Source organism: Plectropomus leopardus, chromosome 1 (assembly GCF_026936395.1).
Source record: "Plectropomus leopardus strain MGB_pleo_1.0 chromosome 1, ASM2693639v1, whole genome shotgun sequence".
Classification (NCBI taxonomy): domain Eukaryota; kingdom Metazoa; phylum Chordata; class Actinopteri; order Perciformes; family Serranidae; genus Plectropomus; species Plectropomus leopardus.
In genome coordinates this window covers 26,496,052-26,512,773 of record NC_142176.1, presented here as the reverse complement: position 1 = coordinate 26,512,773, position 16,722 = coordinate 26,496,052, and the positions used below count along the sequence as shown (strand labels likewise).

General features: G+C 38.0%; 1 protein-coding gene across 2 annotated transcripts in view; it reads left to right on the top strand.

The window, feature by feature from the left end:
• Nucleotides 1-16,722, top strand: part of LOC121944114 (CUB and sushi domain-containing protein 1-like) — a 464,794-nt gene that overhangs the window by 253,824 nt on the left and 194,248 nt on the right. For both annotated transcript variants that reach the window (XM_088078923.1, XM_042487796.2), the window contains exons 8-10: nt 2,183-2,264; nt 5,646-5,770; nt 13,133-13,254. In XM_088078923.1, the coding sequence (XP_087935049.1) occupies nt 2,183-2,264; nt 5,646-5,770; nt 13,133-13,254 (329 nt within the window). The remainder of the gene's footprint in view (nt 1-2,182; nt 2,265-5,645; nt 5,771-13,132; nt 13,255-16,722) is intronic.

Sequence of the window (16,722 nt, the reverse complement as noted above, 5' to 3'; positions counted from 1 at the left end):
CTTCCCCTAAATGGAATGCAGCTCTTATCAGCGTGATTATATACACACATGCTTTTCCGCACCAGCAGATATAAACGGCTTGTTCTGAGGTAACGAAAACACAGGATATGTTTCAAATCCTACACACCCGACCTTTAAGTGTAAAGAAGCATAAAGAGGAAATGCTAAAAAGAAAAGAAATGCAAGAACAGAATGTTCAAAATTACAAGTAGCCTACAGTGCATCATTGCAAATTTTCATGTTATTTTCTTGCCTAGAGCAATCTGTCAACCGTCTGTGTGACATATGGCAGATTAAATTAGTGCTTTGTTCAGGGACAAGCTAAAGCTCAAAAGGTAGGAGCTGTTCACACAGTTTTGTTTTCTACAGATGGTAACGCTTGACAACTGACAGCTTTTTAAATGCATCTTGAGTCAAGGCTTGTCAGGCCATGGCTATAGGCAGTCACATTTCTTTTTTTTGGGGGGGGGGGCGGCAAACAACAGTACAATCAATGACCAAAACATAGGCTAAAGAAACGCTTAAATGTAAGTGGATTAATTTTATGAAGAAGAAAAAACATTTTCTGCACTAATGAGTTACTATTTGTCTTTAACTGTTCGCTAGCAGGTATACTGTAACGTAAGCTAACTTCAACGTTGCAGGTGTTGTTTGAATGCTATTGTTAGTGACATGCTAGTAACATGCTAGGTTAGAAATTGGCACAATATTTACGTAAAATGGCCTCCCATGTAAGGTGCATGCAAAATGTTCTTTGTTGATGTGTTGAAGTCCTAATCCTTTCACCTCCTCCTTTTTTTAAGGAGGAATTCTTATCATTTAGTTGTATAACTCATCTTATTTTACTTGTTAGCCCTTCACTTGTAGTGTTAAACATCAGAAGGCTGTCAGAAGTCAGTTTTCTAATTATGTTGCTATGAGTATATCTTATGCTTGATATCGCAAGCGTAAGTGTGTTTTTTGCTCTCTAGCTGTATATTATTGAACGCATTTTCTAAATATTTTACTCCTTATTACTTTATATCTAATATATTTATTTCTCTACTATTGTGTAAAATATTCTTGTGTGGAATTTGTATGTGATTATAGCATCTTTCTGATGTTTTCATGGCATATTTTTTTGTTCATAAAGTAGACAATATTGGTGAACAGCACTTGCTTGTATTTCATCCAATTCACAAGTATTCTCCAGCTTAAAGACCTTTTTCACAGCAGACATTTTGACTCATCATAGCAGGAAAAGCACAGGCGTAATTGATTTCATTAAAAGTGATTGCTTTCCTTCCAGCTGCTTCAGTTTCAGGGTCCTGGTATTGTGCATGCTGGCTTACTGGGAAACTTAATAGAACTGAACCATGTAGTGAAGTTTTTTTTCATTTGTGCTTTTTCCTGTGACAACTTAAAATTCTTACCATGAAATAGGCCTATTAGTAGTATTTTAGTAATAGTTAATGTTTTTCATACTATGATGAGTAAAAATGTCTGTAAATGTCTGCTGTCTGCTTTGTCCATATACTGCCAAATCAGTTACTGCAGTTTTTCCTTTATAATGAAGGAAACAAAACACTTGTTGGTCAATTTCTTCCTGTGTGGAGACTTGTTTATTTTGTGTTGGATGATCTCCCTAGACAAACAAATTACAAAAGGCTGATCATGATGAGGGTATCCATGGGTGCTCTTTTTTTCATCTTTAAGGCTTTTTTTAAGGTTATTTTATCTGTCAGGTAATAAATTCAAAAAGAAAATGTCTTATTTTCATATTGAGGTCTGTGTATTTTTCCAACATGTTCTCGAGTCAGCTGAGAATTGATCTATTTTAAAATTCAAAGCTTGACTGCTTGCTTCATTTTGTGAGTTCTCAACAACAGTTGGGGATATTTTTTCACAGTTTGAGTTATTCTAGTTGTGCTTTAACACTTGACAGTCATCACATATTGAAAAATACTCAGATGCTTGTGGTCACAATAACAAGAAGATTTTTATCCCCTCTTACTTTCATCTCACTGTAAAAAGTCCAGAACAAGTTTAATGACTTACTCGTCAGTATAATATGACGCCCACAGCGTGCCTCCTACATTTACGAGGCATCCCTAAAATGTATGAAAATATTCTCATCCAATCCACATTCGTTACCACAAAAAAGACTGACACTACTTACCATATGTTTTTCCCTTTTTTTCAGTGAGTCAAAGTGGTCTTGCTGGTGATGTGTGTCCAGATCCTGGAGTTCCAGAAAATGGCAAAAGGATAGGCTCAACCTTCCAGTAAGTTCATATAAATACAGACTCAACGGCTCTTAGTCACTCCTAGTTAAATGAAGTATAATAAAAACACCCACAGGTGCTATGAATATTGTCGATCTTTTGTCCAGCACAGGGATCATTACTGTATGTGTGTCAGACATGTAGAAACCAGACGGCAGTGCTGCTCATGTTCCAGATTACCTGTGAATTGTGATGTTAAAAATATAGTTGATTTAGTGATAGGGTGTAAATGCAAAAGTATTCACAACCTGTGTTATTAATGTTGGTATTTAATAGAAATTATATATTTCACAACTGCAATTATCATAGTTATTGACTAAAGTTGGAAAAACAGTTAAATATATTTATGTTATGAATGTTACTAAGACAGTTAACTCAAGTACTTTACTTAATTAATATTTTGAGCACCCGTACTTGAGTATATCAGTTTTAATGACGTGTCTCGACCCTACTCCACTCTGCTAAAATGAGGCCAAAATGTACCAGATATGGCCGTTGCCGTCTTGTGTTGGTAACGTCATTTGGAACCAAAGTATTCGCAGTAGCGATCTCTATGATGGTGGAATATCTGCTCATACACCCATCTGACCAGGTCTGAGCAGCGCCATTGATTGCAAGCACACTGATTGGCCCACAAATCTGTCAATCATGATGTTAAACTCCCTTTTTATAGCATCAAATAACTAATTAAAACCAATTTTATCAGAAAAACACTTTAACAAAAATCAGGGTTATAAAAACTAAAAACCAAACTTAAAAGACAGAAACCATCTTTGGGGAAAAAAAACATATTTATTGTGTACTACATCATCCATTTTTATTTTACAGTCTATGATTTATATTTCTACTTCTCTACATTGTAGAGGCAATTATTGTACTTTGTACTTTATTACAATTAATTGACAGCTTTAGTTATATTAGATTCAAATTTTTAATACAAAATATAGATCAACTAATAAATGTTGATGCAGCATGATTGATTAAAATACCCAGCATTTTACAAAGTAAATAAAATGAGCTCCATCTATAACAGTTGCAAGTCTAAAGTGATTAACACATTATAACGCAGTAAACATTCAATATTATTTTGAGGTTACAGATGTTGTGACTTCAGGGCCCAGTTCAGACTGTAAGTTTATTTCCTCAGAAACCACAGTGTGTGTGTTTAGTTGTTTCTCCTCTCTTCTTCACTCGTGCGCATCCTTTAACTCCCCCGCTGATAGTGAGTTCCACTCTGCCGCTGTTTGGTCCCAGGATTGGTCCAATGAGCATGAACCATCCTCACCAACATTCTCCACCATTTTCCCAGAGACTGTAGTGTTTTGTGGTTTATGTATCATCATGAATAATTTCTGTCTGTGAGGGACTTCTTGTTACAGCTCTGGCTTTTTAGATGCGAAGCACCTTATGTAACTAGCTCGAAACAAACCGGAAAAAAAAACTCATATTCACATTTGTAGTCTTTTAGATCCTCCTAAAGGGGGAAGCTGTTTAGTGCTTGTCAGACCAGCTCCACATCCGCCAACCTGAGTCACTTAAAAAACTTAAAAACTTAAAATTAGTTGGTGCCACAGTTTTAATTAGAAAATATAGATATGTTCATGTACATCACGCACACAAAATAAGACAAAAAGGTAATCACACAGAGTCTAACTGCTGGAATTTTGGATGTGTATCACCTGCAGGTAACACGAGTTGAAGCTGCATTTTTTTCCCTTATAGCCCCTGTTTTAATTCTGTGTGTGTGTGTGTGTGTGTGTGTGTGTGTGTGTGTGTGTTATTTTGAGAAACACTTTCACCTGTGATGCTACAGTTACAGTAACAGCCTGTTGTTAAGGATCCACACTCATAGAAAGAGTTGAACACAAATAGCAGGACAGTTTGTTACGGAAGTAGGATCTGGATAATAATCAAGGTCTTGGTGGTCACAGGAGTTTCTTAATGATTCACTCCATGATGTCTGCCATCCTATCAGTAAAACGGGAGACATAATTTCATTTAATCAGGAGAGAGCAATTATAAAATGATCACCTCTCCCTACGACGCATCCACTTAGCATCAGTGGAAAGACTGCTCTCATGTTTCTCTCGATTTTATGCGAAAACCAAGATGAGCTTTCCATTTTTACCTTATTCTGAGACTATTTCCAGGCCAAAAAACTTTTAAATGATAATCATCTTTTAATCTCAGGCTCCTGGTGCGCTTCTTAATCATTAGCAACTTTGACTGCACAAACTCTGTAGGACTATTAGTGCCTGAGTTAGTGAAAGGTCATTACCTCAGTATGTTTATGTGTTTGTGTGTTTATCTGTGGGCGTTTATGTATAACTGTGCTTGCATGTTGGCATGGATGTGTTTAGTGTGTGTTACAGGTTTCTGTCTAATCATCATTACGCACTAAGATGCAGGAGCTGGAACAGAAATGTGGTGTGATGAAGTGAAACAGGAGAAATGGAGAGAAAACATAGCTGCAGAGAAAACTAAAGTTTTCACTGTTGGGTGGTGCAAATGTGCATAATGTCTGTAACCTAGTGTGTCATGGCAGTTCTGATTCACAAGCAACCGTATACAGAACTGAGATGGAAAGGTTTTAGTTCTTTCCGAGGAAATAGCAGTAACAACAAAGTTTTCTTTCCTGTAATTGTAAATTTCACAGTGAGCGGCTGGATGGGAGGTACTTTTAGTCTCATCAAGTAACAGAAGCTGTAAAGTAAATGACCCAACTCTCCGTGACAAAGGCACTTACTGTGCGATTTGGCCAGGCAATACGATTCTACAGTGTTTAACAACAGGGTGGAGCCACTGAACAACCAGAACCCTACATGGCGGATGTTTGGCCAGGTGGTAGACTGTGGTGTGTATCAGCAGGGAGGAGACATTAAGCTTTACAGACAAGACACCATACAGACTTCCACTTAGATGGCTGAATGTCCCTCTCACGTGTTAGACAGCGGGGTGTTGGAGGGAATGAGGAAAACAGGAATGATAAGAACCAATGATGAGGACGGAAGTGAGAGGAGTGAAGGAAAGAAATGAGAGAAGATCAAAGGGTAGCAGAACATAAGAAAAAGTCATGAGTGGAGAAAAAAATAAAGGGTCTCACAGAAAATGAAGAATTAAAGGTCCTAATTGTATGATCTGGGGGGAATGTTGTCTTCCACAGGGATCCTAAAGCCACTGCATTGTTAATATTATGGCCATCATTTATACATACATTCTACAGTTATCTTCTTTTCTAGTTCTCTTAAGATATAGCCAGTAATGTGAAAGGTGTCTACAAGCATCACAGTATCATCTTTGCGAAGCAGTGAGAGCTAGAATCAATGTAACAGTTATGACTGTTTTTGACAAGTGTTGTTTCTGTTGTGTCCCCTTAAATAGAATTGGATCCAGCGTCCAGTTCAGTTGTGATGACAGCTATGTACTACAAGGATCTAAAAGTATCACCTGTCAACGAGTCACTGACACACTGGCTGCCTGGAGTGACCACAGACCCATCTGCAGAAGTAAGTGTCACCTGCCATTCTTTTAAATGGCATTAGAGCTCGAGCTATTTATATTCTGGATTCATACCTACCAACAGATCTGGCCACGTCTTATAAAGCATACCTGATGCTGCGTATCACTGTACATTAAGTTGTACAGATTCGTAGGGGTGTAAATCACAAGTTTCATTATGATACATTATTACAGTAGAGTTTTTGGAGAACTATACAATACTTGCTGATATCGCAAAGTCTGCCACGATATGATTTTGATTTGATTAAATTGAGGGGCCTGCAATCAATGTGAGATGAGATGAGTAAATATCCTCATTGTCTTTTTTTTTGCTTTTTTTTTGCTGCTTATCATTATCTGCCTGTTGCTAGCCTGCCAGCACGGTTTGAATGTTTAGGAAGGAGGTGTGCTTGGACTGAAATGGTGGCACAGACGTGCCATGGGTATTTCAAAAATAGGGTGTATCTCAAAGATGACAATTTGTAGCGATATTTTCACTTTGCATCCATATTTGATTGTTCATTTAATCAATAACTGTATGTATTATTACACCCATATTGATTTGGTTGCATTGAATAACTATGTTTTTATATAGCTGCACTGACAATAACTGTGCCATATATCAATGTGAGAACTATGACATAGTCATATTGCATTGCAACAATCAATGTGTTGTTATATTTTCTTAAGTATTCAAACATAGTTAAAAAAATGTACAATGTATAGACTCACACAAAAGTAATCCCTCTCAGCCCTCACTTATGACCCATTAAAAGTGTGTGTCGGTGTATTTATCTGCAGAGACTCTACCCTCTACCTGCTTATTTTCTTTGTTTGGGATGCTCCTGTGCAAAGTGCAAAGTAGAGGGCTGGACTTTTGAAAAAGGCAGTAACTTCAATTCTGACCTATTAATATATAATCATAAATATCATAGTAGTAAACCAATCATCAATTTTAGTTTTCAATGGACATCCATACACTACATTTGTGATACATTTACACACACTATCATACATTTTCATACACTGATGGTGGCGGAGCCTTTAGGCAAGGTGCTGACCTGCTTATCTGGGATTCAGTTTTATGCTTAAGGAGACTTCAGCATGCTGTTAGGAGGAGCTAAGAATTTAACCATCAACCCTGATAACCAGCTATTATCACCCCAGAGGTCTGGGGGTAAAGAAAATGATGCCCCACCTGTCATCACAGATCCCACTGCTGCAGGCAGTGCAGCACTGAAACTTTACTTGCATGTTCGTCATAAAGCAGGAGTATGTTACCCAGAGGCAATGTTAAGAGTGTTAAATGTGCTTTTAATATTTCTTGGATAACAGTGGAATTTCATGGCAGCAATGTGTACCTTTTATTTGGATTTGGCCACACAAACAATATGTGTTAGTACAATAAATTAATTGTTAGTTTTTGTTTCTTAAGGGGTTTTGGTGATGGTAGTAAAATGATAAAATAAGGCCAGTCGTATCCTCTGTGATACTGCTGCCTGAGATCCCCAGGCTGTTGTTCCAAAGCCGTGAAGCCCTGATGGAGAAAGCCTGTTCACCTTCAGTCATTAGCCTCGACACTAAAACAGTCATAAGGTTCCTGTCTGAGCTCCTTTGGCTCATTCTCAGAAATATTCTGCTCAGGCGGGAAAAGGAGTTCAGAGCAAAGCTGAGCACCGGGCCCTGCAAAGCCCTAAAACTAATCAATAAACTAAACCAGTTTATCATAAATAGTACATCACATAATGCAGTTCATGCATTTGACTTAATTCATATTAAATGTCTCTGATTCTTTTCACTGTATAACTGCAGAAATTTTGCATATCCTTTTTAATGCTGCAGTACTTTAGTCTGGTTCCAGACCTTTGAATCACTGCCCAGATCTCAGACTTTTTCAGCATTTTATATTCAGCATTTGTTGATGTAGAGATCACTGATGGCTGCTTCCCTGATTGTTAAACAGCTAAGTAAGGTTTGGCCATTGTAAATGTTCAAACCAGTTTGATATTCGGCCAAACACTGGACTGGTATACCAAATTTTACCACTAGATGTCGAACTTGATTCAACAGCCTCCAGTGAATAGAGCATAATGACACTGTGTCCAAACTGCAGGTGAGTGTCCGACTATTACCTTGCGTCATGTAACATTGGAACTCTTTGTCCACATTGAATCCATTAAATATGCACGCTGGTTATGCCATGTAAACAAACCATTTAATTTCTAATACCTAAATATCAGCTGTGCACTTTAGATCAACTGACCACATAACAGAAGAGTTAGTAGCCCACTTGCTACCGTACTGCGTTTGTAACATTATTTTTTAAACAGATAGCACGTTTTAGATAGTAATATTTACAGGAAATGATATACAATATAGCCAACAGCAAACGTTCAGCCCAAAATAGTGTAGTGGGTCACTCAAAGCCACTCAGAGCACCTTTTTTATTGCCTTCATATCCAAAAAAGTGCTGTATTGGCACAGTCGTAGTCTTCTACGCCAGCATGGTAGTTAATTGCACACAACCTGTCAGACACTAGTAGCTCCATTGGTCTGTTCATAAATGTATTTACAGTACATAATATATGTTAATCACATTGTCATATTCCTTATAACTAAAACAGCACAACAATTTATTGCAGTGACGTTGTCAGCAAAGGTTGCTGATTTAGTTAAGTTTTCACTTCTGAAAGGACTTCTGGTAGTTGGTACGCAACCCTTACTCCAGAGTAGACTTGCCAAAATTTACCCAACTCTAGGATTTGAGCTTTGTAGGCAGAATTAAGAATGGACACGTCATCTTCTTGTGCCTGATAAAGAAAAAAAGTTCACAGTAAAATTCCAGACCCATATATATAAAGCATTACATGTGGAAAAAAAACATCATCAGTATTGACTGTCATTTTTAAATCTGTATTTTAGAATGTTATCCTGCTGGTTTTTGCTAATGAAGAAACTTTTAAAGTAAACATCACAAAAACACAGTGAAGAGAAAATATGAGTGTGATTTATGTTTTGTTGTGCGTTGATGTGTTAAAGTCATGATTCACTTTCTGACTGACTGCCTGAGTGACTAAATAAATAACTGTGTGAGTGGCAGAGCAATGATTCAGGGGCTCTCACTGCCCACATGTTTACTGACAATACCCTGTTGGGTTTATTGCTCCACAATGAAAAGGCAGACAGATAGCATACACACCCAAGTGTGTGTACGCAACACACACTGACACACACTGACAGCAAGTATCCAACGGACAATGTCACACACACGCGCACACACACACATATACACACACACACACACACACACACACACACACACACACACACACACACACACACACACACACACACACACACACACACACACACACACCCCTCATAGCTGCAACAGTATTTGCCTTGAGCTGTGTGTGTTTGATGGACAGACAGTCCCTGTGCTCAGGCACACACTATAGGGTCGCTGTCACATCACATTACAGTGTAAGTGTGTGCGTGCTTGTTTTGTGTCTATATGTCTGTCTGTGGCTGCAGGAACCTGCCTGACTTCATGATACAGGCTACTCTTGTCAGTAAGAGAGATGAAGGCCAGATGGAAGGACACATAGATATAATATTAATAATATTACACAATTAGTTTGCACACAGAGGTTTTTTTTTACACTGTTTGTATTCTCAAGGAATGATTATTCTCTTATGTTAAGTCAGATGACCCTGAGCCACTGATTGATTTTTGGTGCCAGAAATTATTTGGAAATTAAGGGAGAATAACATTTCCACATTAAGAGCAGTTAGAATGACAAGAATTAAGGTATCGCCTGTGGATTTCCCTTTTGTTTGCGATCCAAATGAACACAGATCCTAAAACCTGTATTAACCAATAATAATATTAACATGAAATAGAATGGAAAAGAGTAGAACAAAACTTAACTCTAAGAGTAAAAAAATGTGTCCATATTGCTTGGTAATAAAATGAAAAACAATATGAAAAGAATTGAGTAAGCCAGTGGGATAAATTGCTTCTTATATACCTGCACTGTTGCTCTCAAATCAAATGAATCTCGGGATCTAATTGAAAGAGATTTCTGTTTGTAACTAAAATCATAGAATATTACTATCCATCTTTTCAGTTCTGTGAAGCTTTCAGCTCAGAGATATTTACTCATCTCATTTCAGCTATTCTTGAATTCATGACTCCACCACATATTGTGATTTTGAGTCTAATCGTTGTCATCAGCTCCCTGAGGCAACTGTTTTTATCAAAAATAATACTCTACCTGTCCAGCATCAAACAGGAACAAAAATTGTCAAGTGATTGGTGAACAGTGTTGAGTGGCAAAATGCAGTAATCCCTAAACTAAGCTGGAAAAAATGTACAAAATGCACAAAACTTCTGAAGTAGAATATTTCCATTTGAATTGGGCAGCAATGCAGACAGTGGGTGCTGGATTTCACTCAGTATGCATTACATTTCATATTCCTCCAATGAAGTCATAAAAGTAGGTACAGAAGATATGTATGCTATTTTTAAACTTTGGAACAATTTGTTTTTTTGTTTGTTTTTTTTTACTTTGAATCTAAATTTAAAGGGGGAATGTTCAGGATGACACAACACTGCTTAACATAGTGACAGCTGGAAAATACATTCAAGGTAGTATGTTGACAGTGATATTGATGGAGAGGAATAACCTGTGAAAAAGAGAGTGCAAGGAAGAGAGAGAGAGAGAAAAGAGGTGAGTCTGTAACACACAAACAAACAGGCAGGCAGAAAGGGGTTAAAAATTCCCTTACTGTAGCTCTGGTGTATTGTGTTATCTGGTGTGATCTCTCTCCTGGGATTCAAACCCATGAGCCGCTCTCATTCTCTGCTGAGACTTTAATGTTAATTAGAAGCTGGTCTCTGGGATGAATCGCCGTGAATGTGTTTCTGTGTGTCCGTGTGCGTGTGTGTGTGTGTGTGTGTGTACCTGTGTGTATCACAGTGTGTTTCAGCCCTCTTTTCTAATTAACAGGCAGATCAGTCATCTGAGGTCCTCCTCTCTCTCCCTCTCTCTAGTGGTATTCTCTATGCCTCTGTCTCTTTCCTGCCTCTTGCCCTTCCTCCTTCAATTTCTTTTCTCCTCCTTTCTCACATTATTATCTTTTGCCCTCTCTACTCTCTGTTTCTGTCTCTTTCTAACCTCTCTCCCTCATGTCTTTCCACTTTGCCTCTCAACCTGTCTGTATTTGCAAACTTCTTTACTTTATTATTTCCACCCGTCTGTCTCTAACTCCTCACTGCCACTATTATTCTGTGTTACTCTTATGTCCTTTCTCGTCTTGAATGCTTTTGCCTCGATGTCATTGGCCTTCCCTCCCTCTAATGGCAGTGATCGCCTCCAGCTAAGTCATTATAATAGATAAAGGGCAAATATGATCAGATAAAACTTCCTCTGCAATGGTAACACTGCTTGTTGACTAAAACTGAGTGAAAATGTCAACATAGCCTTTTAATATTACTGTGTTCAGGAGAGGGCCTTTAAGGGTACTTTTGACACAATACACTTTTTTGCTAAATATCTCTTTAAGGCAATAACACAAGGGTGACTTATGAGGTACTGAAGGCAAGAAATATTACCCTTAGTATCACACTGGACAAAATCAATATGGATAAAATAGAGCACTAGGAAGAATATTATGAAAAATGCTGTTGATAACAAGGATCTGCAGGGTGTTCAGGAGCAAAGGTACTGAAAGTTTTCAAAGTAGAGTTTTGGGGCAAATACTTAAAAAATGCCCATCTTTACCTGGAAAAAAACCTATTTCTAAAATTAGGAAGATTATGTTGTCATCCTGTTGGTACATAATCCAACAGCTATATGTTACGATATACTTTATTATCCCCGTAGGGAAATTTGTCTTGGACTCAGATGCTGCGCCAATAAATGCCTTCACAGTCACAATAAAACAAGCCACATATAAACAAAACAGCACTAGTTGCTCTAAGTTACACCAGCAGATAGCATATAATCAAAATTGCACATAAAAGTAATGCACATACATTGCACATAACATATACTTATATACCATGCACAGAGGCTAAGCCCTTTTAGCGGATTCGATTCAGGCCTCGGCCCTTTGCGGCATCCTGTACAATTATTGAGTAACGTGTTGTGTAATGTGTTGTGTATTACTGAAACACTTTTCTAGAGTGAGAGATGATTTTGGCATTGAACATTGTAATGGTGTTGTTTGTGGGGGTCATTGTGACCTTTCCGAATTTGAACATCGTGTTGCTGGACTAGACCTGGTCTGTTGGACAAAGTATGATCATTCAGTATTTGACTCTTATTAAGTCTTGCAAGGTGGTTGTTGACACCATTCACCTTGTCGTCATGTTTGCCAAAAAACTTTTCTTTTTTTAAAGTCTCTGACTTTCTCTAACACACAAATGCATCTGTGTAAGAAAGGGAAAGGGCAAAAAAGTCTTCAGACCACAGCCCAAAGTATTTTTTTCCATTTCACAGGGCTGTAGGTTTGTACTCATACCAAGTTATGCATTTTAATGTTTGTATCCAATGCAAAAGACTTCAAAAGGCAGCACTCATGTGGACAGTAGATTTGCCGAGCTCATGATATGCCCTTTTTGGTACAATTGGATCCACTTCCTAGAATAATATAATTATGTCCTACAGCATGAACACACAGCATGCGGCACTTTAGATTTTGCATCATCACAATATTGCAATTTGAACACCTCTTCTAGTAAATAGATAATGGGAACTTATATTTTATGACAGATACTATATTTGGAGTTTTGGTTTTTTGTTTTAATCATGATGTCATATCAGATTTTGCAGAGCAAAAATTTTGATTCACCTTATTTACCCAATGTCACTACTGTAAATTTGTGTGCACACCTTTCACCTTCATTTTAAGCTGTTAGCAGTATAACTACATATTGTTCTGATGGTCTGTTGGTTGGGCAGTCAAAAAAAAAAAATATGAGTAATTAATAAATAAATGAGTTTGATCTTGTGAGTGGTCAGTATTTGTGCAAAATATCTGCAGAAGGAAGATGTGGAAAGGGAATGTGAATTATTTCATTGCAGGGAATTTTTGATTTACAAAGGGTTGCATTGATAATTTTAGGCATGTTCCCCCAAAAATATGACAGAGAGATAACTTTTGGCCAAACAAATATCCCAATTCAGTCTCCACAATTCACTGTTTCAGTTTTAGTAACATTGAACTCTGTCGCTGCCACACCCTCTCTTTGTCCTTTCTCTTTTTAAGGTAAGAGGCCATTTGCAATCTGCAAGCATAATTTTGATTACCCTATGAATCTTTTTTAAAACTCTGTCTCCCTCTTTTGCTTTCCTCCCCTGTAGCGCGTACCTGTGGCAGCAATCTAAGGGGGCCCAAAGGGGTCATAACTTCTCCTAACTACCCTGTTCAATATGAGAACAACGCACACTGTGTGTGGGTCATCACTGCAATGGACCCTGGAAAGGTGAGCTCATTTACATTTTTTTTTATTCCCCCTTTATTTCACCAGGCATTTCTATCAAAAAAGGCATAATAATATGACATGGGAAAAATAAACCTTCTCGTGTAGGGATCCTGACACTCTTGGGAAAATTCACTTTTTATGTTAGTCAGCACTGTTCTGTTAAGAGTATACTGTGTTTGTTTTTATATGTTGTCTGTGAAGTCCACATTTTTAATTTCATTGGTCAATAATATCAAATAATGCCAAATTATGGTTGTCAAAAACTTTTGGTGATTGTCATTTAAGATAGCTAATAAGTATGATGAAGAGAATACAAGAGAGTGGACACCTGTCTGCAAATTATTTACTCAATATCTATTGAAGACCTTTGCTAACAAAACAGATATTAAGAATATGTTATATTTCAAAGATTTTTCTGTTTCCATTAGCCAGAAATCTACGATATGAGTGTGTGTTACTGCATGACTTGTTGAAAATGACATTTTTGCATACAGAGCCTTCCTGTGATAAATATCGATTAAAAAATGCAGTGGAGAGTGACAAGAGAGGCAAAAAAAAAAAAACAGAGCATGAGTAACAAACTGTAAAAAGCTGTAAGCGAGACAACTATGACACAACATACACAAATAATCTCTTATTTGGTCCAGTGTTGAGCGTTGAAGGACCGTTGTTTAGACTTCCTTTTTGCTTTCCTGCTTGCTGACTGAATTCTGTTTCCATCGCTGAGCTCATGGTCACCACCTCCCCAATTTTGTGAAGGAAACTTTGTTGTTGAACCATTGTTGTGTAGAGATGAATTATTCATATACCTGCGGTACAACATCTCAAGTCTCTCTATCTGCAGTTTCTTTAGTGGTATTATCTTCTCGTCATGTGTCATCACATACCCTGTCTTCACTTCTTCTCCCCTTTCCCCAGCTCCTGTACTCTCTCTGCCCTCCACTCTTTCCCCCTGCTCGCCTCTCATTTCTTCCTAACATCTCTGTTCTTTATTCTGTCCTTCACCTCTCTCCCTCATCTACTTTGCTCTGCTCTCTCCTCGTCTACTTTCTCCCTCTGTCATCTTCTTTCCTCCTTTCACTTTGATTTGTCTAAAATGTTAAGTTTGAAGTTGTGAGAGTAGAGAGAGAAAAGAGCAAAATGAGAGCAGGATGGCACTGAGCTCATTGGAAACTGGAGAGAAAAAGAGTAAGGGAAAGTATAGAGGAGGAAAACTGGGCTGAATGTTCAGCTAGCTACTTCACTATTAAAAAGCAAGAGCCAGGAAGAGAGAGAAGTAAAAAGAAAAACGACTGAATGTCCAAGCAGGTACTTGACATGTGGCATTGAAGTTTTCTCTAAAGATGGGTGGAAATTGAGCCTACTCACCTCTGAGCCTCTGAGGAAGTATATGGAGAAATGCTGAGGTATAATTGAGTCAAGAGGGGGAAAAATGAAGGGAAGAGAGAGAGAAATAGGCCTTTTGTTCTCACCTTTGTGTCTCTGACCTTGATAGAGTGACGTGGATCCGGTATAGCTATGGCAAGCTTCACTCAGTTGTTACTGTATGACTGTGTATATTTGCATTCACCTGTCTATGAGACTCTTATCTCTTTGTATTTTGAGAGAGGTTTGCACTACGAGATTTTTTCCAAACCAGCATGTGGCAGGTGTGGCAGACACTTCTTTGGAAGTGACATCATCTTTGCAGCCATTGTCTCCTGTTCTTATTTTAAGCGTCTTACAAGAAATAACAGCCATAGGTAAAATGAATTATTTGCGATCGTGCTTGGTGTCAGGTGACAAGTCATTTTGTGTGTGTGTGTGTGTGTGTGTGTGTGTGTGTGTGTGTGTGTGTGTGTGTGTGTGTGTGTGCTTGTTGCTTGGGGTTTAAAATTGAATCCAATACAATAGAGTGTATTAGAGTCACATAGCCTTAGCTTATGACAGATGGAATGTCTTTTATCTCTTCTGTGTAGGCTAGAGAGAGAGAGAGCGAGCGAGAGAGAGAGAGTGTGTGTGTGTGTGTGTGTGTGTGTGTGTGTGTGTGTGTGTGTGTGTGTGTGTGTGTGTGTGTGTGTGTTTAAAATGCTTGAGGTTTGAGAGCACTTTAAGAATGTGCTATAATGACAGATAATCAGCCACTACAGCTGCTGGCATTTGCAGAATGTCACTATCTACATACACAGAGACAGAGAGAGAGAGAGAGAGAGAGAGACAAGGACAGCGGCAAACAAGAGGATAAAGACAGTTATAGACAAGACTAGACTGGAGTAGAGTAGAAAAGAAAAGAATAGATTTGATTGTAAATGAATGGCACTGTAAATAAAATTAAGTGGAATTCATTTATTATACTAAGACATCAGTGCACTGTACTATATTGTAATATAGTACACGCATATGTCAACTGTTGCTGCGTTGGACAAGCTTGAAAAAAAGGAACACAGGAAGGCTGGGTCTTCTTTGTCAGGTGCTGCAGGGTTTATTAAAAAAGTTTTTGGGTGTTATAGCCTCAAGAAGTTGATGGCAATGACTACAGTATGTGATTGAGGGATATATTCTTGATGTTAACTGAGGGGAAATAAAATGACAAGAGAGTCAGTCAGATTTGTTTCTGCAGTGCTGGGTATGTGTCCAATCTTCCCCTGCTGAGGATCAGTAAAGTGCATTGTGTATTTATTATTAGTGCCATGACGCTGACCTAACTTTAGTCTGTATTACTGAAAAAAGTTAAAGTAGTTGCCTTACAGAGATAATATATACACAAGAATAATAGCCTTGAGCCTTCATCTGAAAAATGTCAGCAAGCAACCTATTTGTCCTTTTACGAATGATTTTCAAGGGATAAATTGGGGAAGCAAACCTGGCTGATACATTGCTAATCTGACATTAGGCTGACCGCTCTTGAAGTAGCCATACGTAAGGTAGTTAGCCAGCATTTTGCTGACAGTTGCTAACTTAAAACGTTAATATGTGCAATATATTGTGTCCAACAAAGATTCTGAAAGTCCCCCAGCCACATCCTTTAGCCATCTTTAAAATTTGGTATCTTACTGTCTAGCACAGAGGAGCCTAGCAGGTATCATGTCTAAAGTAGCCTGCAACAGGAAAAGGGAAATATGAATGAGGTTCTGATGGGTTCCAAATTGCTTGTTGCTGGAGCACAGAGTGGGGAGGGGCAGGACTTAAGGAGAGCTTATTTTTTAGCTTTTCTAGTTTTTCCCTTTTTAAAAAACATAATACATAATTTGGATTCCATTACTTAGTTTTGTCCAGTGACAAGTCCAATAAAGTTATTCAACGCAATGGCTGCGTCATCAACAGTATTGACAAAAAGAGAGAAATGCAGCCACTTTGTGGAATTTTTACTACAAGTAGAAAATAAGAACAAAAATAACAATATTGGTCTGCAGATGGCTGGAAGATGCCAACACACTGGTTTATCTGTTCTTCAGTGAAGCTCAGTGTTATATCACAGCAGCCTCTAGA